The 9,713-nt window shown below is 47.0% G+C and overlaps 2 protein-coding genes across 2 annotated transcripts; both read left to right on the top strand.

Moving 5' to 3' along the window:
- The first annotated feature begins 1,787 nt into the window (after positions 1–1,787).
- LOC124700953 (polygalacturonase ADPG2-like) lies at positions 1,788–3,026 on the top strand. The gene has a single exon (XM_047233021.1). The coding sequence runs from the start codon at positions 1,788–1,790 to the stop codon at positions 3,024–3,026; it is 1,239 nt and encodes a 412-aa protein (XP_047088977.1).
- Positions 3,027–5,578: 2,552 nt separating this feature from the next.
- On the top strand, positions 5,579–7,931 carry LOC124697788 (polygalacturonase-like). The gene is given in 3 exon segments (XM_047230329.1): positions 5,579–5,814; positions 6,957–7,233; positions 7,236–7,931. Coding segments are annotated over 3 exon segments (1,209 nt in total).
- Positions 7,932–9,713: the final 1,782 nt, after the last annotated feature.

The following is a 9,713-nucleotide window of genomic DNA, read 5'->3' as shown; positions in this document are numbered from 1 at the left end:
AGGGGTTGTGTCCGCCCGCCCACGGCGGAGTGGGGTGTGAGTACCCGGGGCGCGGACCGACGATGCCAGGGCCGCCGTTGTGGCCACCGCCACGGCCACCACCACGGCCACGGCGACAGCCACGGCCACCACCACGGCCACGGCGACAGCCGCGGCCACCGCCCCCTCCTCCTTGGTGTTGTTGCGGCTGAGGCGCAGAGTGTGGAGGGGCGGGGGTGGGCGCCGGTGGAGCTCCTCCGCCATGAGGAAGAACGCTGATGCCGCTTGCCCATAGAGCGGTGTGAACCGCCCGGGTGCGCACACCCTTCAGCCGGCGTTCCTCCAGCCGGAGGTAGTCGATCGCCCGCTCGAACGTAGGGTTGGTCATGAGGGTGAGGTTGGAGGCGGCGTTGCCGAGGTCCTCGCTGAGGCCGGCGGTGAGGGTGGAGAGGAGGAGCTCGTCGCCAATCCGGAACCTAAGGTCTTGGAGCTCGTCGGAGATTGCCTTGAGGCGCAGGCAGTAGGCGTCCAAGGTTTGATCGCCCTGGGGTGTGCCGAAGAATTCCTGCTGCAAAAAGACAACACGTTGGAGCTTGTTATTGGTGAAGAGGCCGTTGATCTTTCCCCACACCGTGCGGGCATCATCGCCTTCCCGAACGACGGTCTTGAAGATGTCCGGCGAGACGGTGAGGAAGAGCCGGCGGATGATGGTGGCGTCGATGGCCAGCCAGTCGGCGTCGCAGGCGAGGAGGTCGGCGGTGCCGTCGATGTGATCGCGCAGGTTGTACTCGCGGAAGAGGAGGTAGAAGTACGTCTTCCAGGCGAGGTAGTTGGCGGCGGTGGTGGACAGCTTGACGGGGACATGGTCGGAGATGGCGACGGCGCGGAGCTGGCCGGGGTCGGGGATGGAGGAGTCGGCGAAGGGGTTGGAGCTAGGGGTCGACATGATGAGGAAGGGGAGGCGGCGCGCGGCTGGAGAGGGAGGAGAGGCGGCGCTACTAGGGTTTAGGGGTGGGGGAGGGGGGTGCGGCGCACGGGGAGGAGAGGCGGCGCGCGGCTAGGGTTTAGGATCTAGGAGGTGTCTGATACCATGTAAAAGGAGATGCAATGCTCGATGTATTGATCGGATGCATATGGCGGTACATATATAGGCCACGTCCTCGACTATACAAGGAAGGAGGCGGGCCCAATAGTAAATACAAGGATATGTATCGCTATACAATAACTACAGAGGATACACATCCAGATATACAAGATATGTATCTCAACACGACGTGCGCTACCTAAACCTTTTGCTAACTGAATGCCTTTTCGTGTTCTGGAAATAAAAAAGGCTGAGTGGCTGGTGGATGGATGCACATGTGCCATCTGATGAATCAAGGGTCCATGCATTGCACTTCGTATTGTGTACGTTACCAACGAAACGTTGAGAGGAAGATGAAGAAGAAGCACGTGCATCAGCGCATTGAGCATGGAGTTACCTGGGAGGGAGATTGAACGAGCGAGATTTTTGCCGTGGGAAACATATGCAACTCTCTGCGAATTGTGCCACATTTATCTCCTGGCCTTACATGGAGAGACCAAACACGCTTAGCATGGTGATGCAAACTGCAGCAATGCGCCAATCTGGAGCTAGCACTTCGCACCCAAAAACACGCGTACGTCGAGCTGCCTAACTCCTCCTCAGCCAAGCACCTATAAATACGCCTCGCCGGTGCCCATCGATCCATCACTCAACCAACTCTTCTTCTCCCATCGAAACCAAAGTAAATCACAAGGCTTCTCCGGTTCATTCTCTGTCCAAATTAATGGCGTCGGCAACGACTGCTAAGCTCTTGTGGTCTCCCCTGATCGCTCTGCTCTTGCTGTCCGTCTGCGATGCTAGTTCAGTGAAAGAGCCTGAGGGCACCTCCGTTGTGTTCAGCATCGAAAACTATGGGGCACGGGGCGATGGGAAGCATGACGACACGCAGGCCCTGGCCAAGGCGTGGAGCGCGGCGTGCTCCTCTTCCCGGCCGGCCGCCCTGCTCGTTCCAAAGGGCAAGAGCTACTTGCTCAAGTCCACCACTCTTTCTGGCCCATGCAAGTCCACCGTCGTCTTCATGGTAAAAGGCACGCTGGTGGCCCCTCCGAGCCGGTCTGACTGGAGTGACGACAACATCAGCCACTGGATCATGTTCCAAGGAATCTCCGGTCTCACAGTCACCGGCGGTGGTGTTATCAACGGCAACGGCGAGGTTTGGTGGAAGAACTCATGCAAGACCAACGAAGCTCTACCGTGCACACAGGCTCCGACTGGTTTGACGTTTCACCTATGCGATAATCTGAAGGTGGACTACCTGAAAATTGTCAATAGCCAACAGATCCACATGTCGGTAGAGGATTGCACCGATGTGCAATTAACCCGCCTATCTATCACGGCACCCGGCACGAGCCCGAACACCGATGGCATCCACATCACACGCTCCAAAGATGTGCAAGTTAGAGACTGCATCATCAAGACTGGAGATGACTGCATGTCGATTGAGGATGGAACTCACAATCTTCATGTTACTAAAGTCGTGTGTGGTCCCGGACATGGCATCAGCATTGGCAGCTTGGGAGACGACAACTCCAGAGCCGAGGTTTCTGGTATTACAATTGACTCGGTACAGTTATATGGCACAACTAACGGTGCCCGAATCAAGACATGGCAGGGTGGAAGTGGGTTCGCGAAGGATATCATATTTCAGAACATTATCATGGACAACGTGCAAAACCCAATTATTATTGACCAGAACTACTGCGACTCTGCTAAGCCATGCAAGGATCAAGAATCGGCAGTGGAGATCAGCAACATCATCTTCAAGAACATTAGAGGGACTACCACTTCCAACGATGCCATCAAGTTGAGTTGCAACAAAAATTCCCCGTGCTCCGATATTTCCCTGGAGAACATCGAGTTGAAATTAGAGGGTGGCAAGGGCGACACCGAAAGCACATGCCAGAATGCAAAATGGAGAAAATCTGGAAATGTTGTGCCATCGCCTTGCAAAGGCAACAACTAGATGTCCTAACCATAGTATAAGTTTGCGTGAAAATGTATATAGAATGTGCATGAATCAAGGAAGAACTAGCCATTTTGTATATACATGGGTCACATATTTTTATTTAGTGTTTATGCTAACAACCTAACATCATTCAATTCATTGGATCTATGAGTGTATTTGTCATTAATCAATATATTGAAATGCAAATTTTCTTCGCACTTCAAGTATACTTTCGATTTGATGCAGCAAGATGTTTCTAAATTAAATGTAGTCAATATCATCATATCTTCCTCTATAAAATGAGAGAAAAATTCTACGAGTAAAAGCACTCATTGTGCAACTAGGAGCACTGGTGATCCGAGATGGGTTGGTGTTCAAGTAAGTCTACCAACTCGGGCTATATCATGCTAGCTATTAGCAGACTAGATAAGCCTCTAGTGTAGGAGCCCATCATGTGGTGGATACAAGAACCGGTAATCCTGGACGTACGGACGAAATGGCTTACGGAAAATGTACGGGCTGACGTGGGTTACATTTGTTGGTTGAAATTTCCTCCCCTCCTGAAAAACCGGGGCTGACTTTGGATTCTCATTCCTGCTATGCGAGTCCGTAAGACTTTTTTGTAAAATGTTTTTGGATTACTCTACAAGAACTAAGGTAAAAACCAAGAAGATACCTATAGTGTAGGTCTCGTGAACATTTTCCGTTCATTTTTTGGGGGGGTTGGATGCTTGACAATTCAGAAAGTGTGAGATTAGTTTTTACTCGCCAAAATTTTCATAATTAATGTTATGGAAAAAGGCACATTATCTATAATAAACAAAATATAACCTAACCAGAGGCAGGTTCCCTCATTACCTACAATTATCCTTGTTGGTTTTTGCCAGCGGTAGTTTGGGTGAAAGGGAAAAAATGTGTTTCTCAATAAACTCCACTTAGTATTGTCTACCACAAGAAGTTAAATTTTTTCATGTTTGCAATGAGATGATATTTGAATTAAATTTCATGGACTATGTTTTACCCTTTAAGGGAAATAATCAAGTGATTTTTTTCAATTGTTGGTTTTGGCGTGTGACAAAAAAAATCACTTTTCAATGCTTGAAATAAGCTGAGTTGATCCCGGTAAATCAGGCCAAGGTGGGTTGGCCATGGTAATAATATCTTTTGCTAACCGATTTAATTCCTTTATTCCAAAGTATAAGACCTAATTTAACTGCCTAGCACCGTAAATTTCTCATAAAATAAATGCATGCATGATTTTTTTGTATTGTTCCAGATCTCAACAATGCACTTAGCAAAAGTTTGAAAAAAAGTGTTCAAATTTATTACTCCCTCCATCTACAAATAGATGTATGGGGTTTGTCTAAATTTGGATGTATATATCTAGACACTAAATGGTATCTAGTCATATCCAAATTTAATAAATCTTAGACATCTATTTATAGAGAGGGAGGTAGTATGATTTATAAGTTCGCCATCGTCAATTCATGCCATTTTTGCAAAAAAAAAAATTACCAGGCCATAAAATTTTATTGGTTCTGCTAAATCTAAATTTTCTGAGAGTCCAATTCGACACGTAGAGCATGGAAGTAGAGATAACTGAAATGTAAGGAAAAGTTCCGGGCGTGGTATTTCGCCAAACTCCAGGCTCGCTTGCCAGCCGAAGGCATACCCAGTTCGGTAAAACGCTTGTGCAAGCTACGGACGCAGGAAGCATGTGGTGATCAAGTTCCCCGAATTACCAGACCAAACCGTGATCAATTAACGTAGTACTAGTACCATCTAGTACGTACTAGTCATCCAAGTTAATGGTACATATGCATGGATCGAACGGCTTCGATCAATTTAGTAGCCGCCATGTCCTAGCTTGTGTCAGTACGTATGTGCAAACGACGGGCAACGTGTCACGTCCAGGTTAACTGCCGTGGAGGATGAGTAAGCTAGCCGCCATGGCCCCGTGGTTCAACCAGACTACCAACAGCATCTGCTGGTGATGCGAACGAACGCCTGCACGCGATACCTAAACCCCTTTTGATTAACTGCCTGTTCCTGTTCAGGACGAAGTGGTTTGTACTACAGATCTATGGAAATAAAGTGGGCGAGTGATTGGTGATCGCTGCGTCAATCGATCTGCCAATGATCAGCCACACTGAAGATGGATGCACACAGGTCCATGTGCATGGATTGCCGTTCCCATTGTCTACATTACCAACTAAACGTTTAGGAAGTAGAAGCACGTGCATCAGTGTATTGTGCATGGAGTTACCTGGGAGGAAGATCGAACGAGCGAGATTTCTGTCGTGAGAAACATGCAGAACTCTGAGAATTGTGCCACATTTATCTCCTGGTCTTACATGGAGACAAAGCATGGTGATACAAGTTGCAGCAAAGCACTACGTACCCAAACACACGCGTCGAGCTGCCTAGCCTAACTCCTCCCCAGCCAAGCAACATACGCCGCACCTATATATACGCCTCGCCTGTGCCCCTTGGCAGTCATCCATCCATCACTCCCCATCGAAACCAAAGTAAATCACAAGGCTTCTCCGGTTCATTCTCACTCCAAATTAATGGCGTCGTCAACGAGTGCTAAGCTCGTGTGGTCTCCCCTGCTCGCGCTGCTCTTGATGTCCGTCTGCGATGCTAGCTCAGTGGAACAGCCTTGGCAAAGGGGCGCTCGGGGCGACGGGAAGCACGACGACACGCAGGCCTTGGCAAAGGCGTGGAGCGCGGCGTGCTCCTCTTCCCGGCCAGTCGTGCTGCTCGTTCCAAAGGGCAAGAGCTACCTCACCAAGTCCACCACTCTTTGTTGAATATATAAGAAAATATCCATATGAAATAATCCGTACAAGTAATTGATAAATCATGATTATGAAAATAACAGATAAACTAATCGTGCAGATTAGTAAGGTAGATGAACAGATCACATGTAAACAAGACAAACCGATCGCATCTACCACAGAAACTAGAAGATGAAACTCTAACAGAAACTGGAGGAGAAACGACAAGATCACATACTTCGCAGCAGCGTCGTTGTCGCCCATGTTGAAGTTGTCGAAGAAGTCGTTGAGGTCCGGGAAGAAGTTGTCGGTGTGGAGGAGCTCGTCGTCTGATGACGACGTCGTGATGCCAGTAGTCGCGCCGGAGCGCTCCCTAAAAACCTGATTGCCCCACACCCGTACAGGTTTACGAGAGGCAGGGTTCCGGAGGCCTACTGTCCCGGCAGTCGGTGCACGCCGACGGACGGGATGAGGAAGACGAAGGCGGTGGCGCAATGAACTGGAAACAGGTAGTCGCGTATGCGTCTAGTCGTGGCGGCTAGGGTTGCGCAGGATCTTATATAGTGCGGTTCGGGAAGGTCGTGGGGCGCAGCCCACGTCCGAGTCGGCACAGCCACGATCCAGAAAAACCGGAAGGCAAAACGGCTGAGTAACGCATCCGTTAATGACTCAAAACTGATTATATAATTAATTTCCGAAACAGCAAAAAGATAAGCTCGGCTCAGCGAGATTCCCGCGGCGCGGCGTGACGTGTCATGACGAGGCGGACGGCGGAGGAGGAGGAGTGCGCGAGGGCTCTCTCTCTTCTCACTCACTTACTAGGACTAGAACAGCCCACCTTATATGTCACTCCAACTCTCTCCCAACTAGCAATGTGGGACTAAACTTTAGCCCCCACTAGTTTTTTTTTTTTTGAGACAAACCAGCCAAGCTTTATTATTCATCAAAAACAGCAATTACAGGAACTGTCACAGAATGAGAGGTACCCAGCCATGTATGCCGGCCAACCCCAAGAGATAAACTATGCTTGGCTAGGTTGTGTGCTTCAAAATTCGAAGCTCTACTTTCAAACCGAAAACTACACTCCTGAAATTTGGAATGGACCGTGTGAGTTTCAGAATTTGATAATGAGCCATAGACCAAAGCCCAAATGCCCCAAATTCCAGCATTCTGGCCCATGCAAATCCACAGTCGTCTGCACCGTAAAAGGCACGATGGTAGCTCCTCCGAGCCGGTCAGACTGGACTGAAAACAACATCCACTGGATCATGTTCCAAGGAATCTCCGGTCTCACTGTCACCGTTGGCGGCACAATCAACGGCAATGGCCAGATTTGGTGGAAGAACTCATGCAAGACCAATGAAGCTTTGCCATGCACACAGGCTCCCACTGCTTTGACATTTCACCTATGCGACAATCTGAAGGTGGACAACCTGAAAATTGTCGACACAGCCAACAGATCCATATGTCGATAGAGGATTGCACCGACGTGCAATTAACCCGCATGTCTATCACGGCGCCCAGCACAAGCCCGAACACCGATGGCATCCACATCACGCGCTCCAAAGATGTGCAAGTTAGAGGGTGTATCATCAAGACCGGAGATGACTGCATGTCGATTGAGGATGGAACTCAGAATCTTCATGTCACCAAAGTCGTGTGTGGTCCCGGACATGGCATCAGCATTGGAAGTTTGGGAGATGACAACTCTAGAGCGGAGGTTTCCGGCATTACAATTGACTCGGTGCAATTATATGGCACGACCAACGGTGCCCGAATCAAGACATGGCAGGGCGGAAGTGGGTTCGCGAAGAATATCATATTTCAGAACATTATCATGGACAATGTTCAAAATCCAATTATTATTGACCAGAACTACTGTGACTCTGCTAAGCCATGCAAGGATCAAGAATCGGCGGTGGAGATCAGCAACATCGTCTTCGAGAACATTAGAGGGACTACCACTTCCGAGGATGCCATCAAGTTGAGTTGCAACAAAAATGCTCCGTGCTCTGGCATAACCCTTGAGAACATTGAATTGAAGTTAGAGAGTGGCAATGGTGACACCGAAAGCACCTGCCAGAATGCAAAATGGACAGAATCTGGAAATGTTGTTCCATCACCTTGCAAAGGCAACAACTAGATAGGTGATAGTAGACTTTTGTATGAAACATGTAGATAAAAATGTGCATGAATCGAAAAAGAACTAGGAATTTAATGGATACATAGGTCAAAGATTTTTTTTCCTGAGGGTTTATGCTAACATCATTCAATAAAGTGCATATGTGAGTGTATTTATCATTTGTCAATTTATTTGAAGTAATTATTTTCATAAATGCAACTATGTTTGCCACTTGAAGCTTAATGTCGACTTACTACTGCGACAAGTTTTTGAACTAAATGTATTAGATGTCATCATATCCTCCTCCATAAAGTGATAAAACTAGAAAGCTCAATTATTATTTGAGCTTTAGGTGTTGCGCCGAATCCATCTCCCTATGACCTCGGCTCCTCCGGTAAAACTCCATAAGAACAAATATAATCAAATAGGTTGTATCTAATGTTTTCTCATGCAAACCATTGTTGCGTGGCAACACCTTGCTCAGTCTCCATAACTAGCTGGCTCTACCACTGCTAACATTGTGTATGGAAAATATAACTTACTGATGGTCCAATATCGAAGAATATTGTGTTAGTTTTGATATAGGACTCACTGATAACTTAAAGTACAACAATAGCACATATTTCATATGTACTCTTGTGCCACTTGTACCAACTCATGGGACCCCTTCGGGGGGGGGGAGAGGATTAGTTGTACTTTGATAGTGACTGAGGGCAATGTCGACGGTGTTTCCAATCTTGAAGGGGTTGCTTGGCACGAGGCGCTTTGGGGTGCTTGGAGCGTGGTGGATCAAAGACCGAGGGCGCAACGGTTACGGGTCATCATCGTTTTCGTCGCTTCACCATTGCATTCATTTCTTTTCTTTTTTATCATGTTGTTCCAGCATTTTCTTTTGTTTCAAACTATTGTATCGGTATGGTTGTTATATTAAAATATAGCAGGGCGAAAGCCTACTTCGACAAGAAATATATGTCCCAAGGTTTTCATATATGAACAAAAGGTTCCCACGTAACTTAGTCCGGCGATGTCCTCATCGCCTATTTACTCTTTGGAATCGTTGTGTGTGGATGTTAAGTCACCAAGTTGTTTATTTATTATAAAATATTGTTTAATTAGTCGCCACGAAGCTGCTTCTCCCAACACAACTTGAAGTTTGAAATTTGACATGAATAAAAAAGGGACAAGTATGCCTTTTGAAGTTGCTCGGCATAAAAAAATAATCCAAGCAGTCTACTTAAATGCACTCATGGAGTCATGGGAAACATCAATAACGAGTTGTCCACTGTTAGAGCCTCCTTGGATTGTATGATTCTCATAAGAATTTTGTAAGATTTATATCGTAAGGAATTTTTCCTACGGAATGCCCTTGGGTCATTGGATTGGTGCTACCAAATGCATATGCAATCCATTCTTACTAGATTTAGAAGTGCGCCTTGGCGCACGATCCCGTGAAACTCAAGCCGATGTGCACTTTCTATAACCACGATAAAAAAATATGTAAAATAATAATTATTTCGTTTTAGTTTTATAAAACAAAGCCAATAGGGATGAACATGGGATAAATAACACAAAATTACAAATGGAGTAGGAAAAAAGTATTTCATGGACAAGCCTTGGAGCACGTTCTTCGACTTTCACACTGATAAATAATTTGGCAACCGCTATATTAACCATGTATGAAAATCTAATGTGAGTAGGCGGTAGGAAAGATACACATAACTTAGTCGTTTAAAAAGGTAAGTACAAAAACAACTTAGCACGAACGAATGGCAAAAGCAATATCCACACAATTGCACAAGGGGA

Source organism: Lolium rigidum, chromosome 3 (genome assembly GCF_022539505.1).
Source record: "Lolium rigidum isolate FL_2022 chromosome 3, APGP_CSIRO_Lrig_0.1, whole genome shotgun sequence".
Lineage (NCBI taxonomy): Eukaryota > Viridiplantae > Streptophyta > Magnoliopsida > Poales > Poaceae > Lolium > Lolium rigidum.
This window is presented reverse-complemented; position numbering and strand designations above follow the sequence as displayed.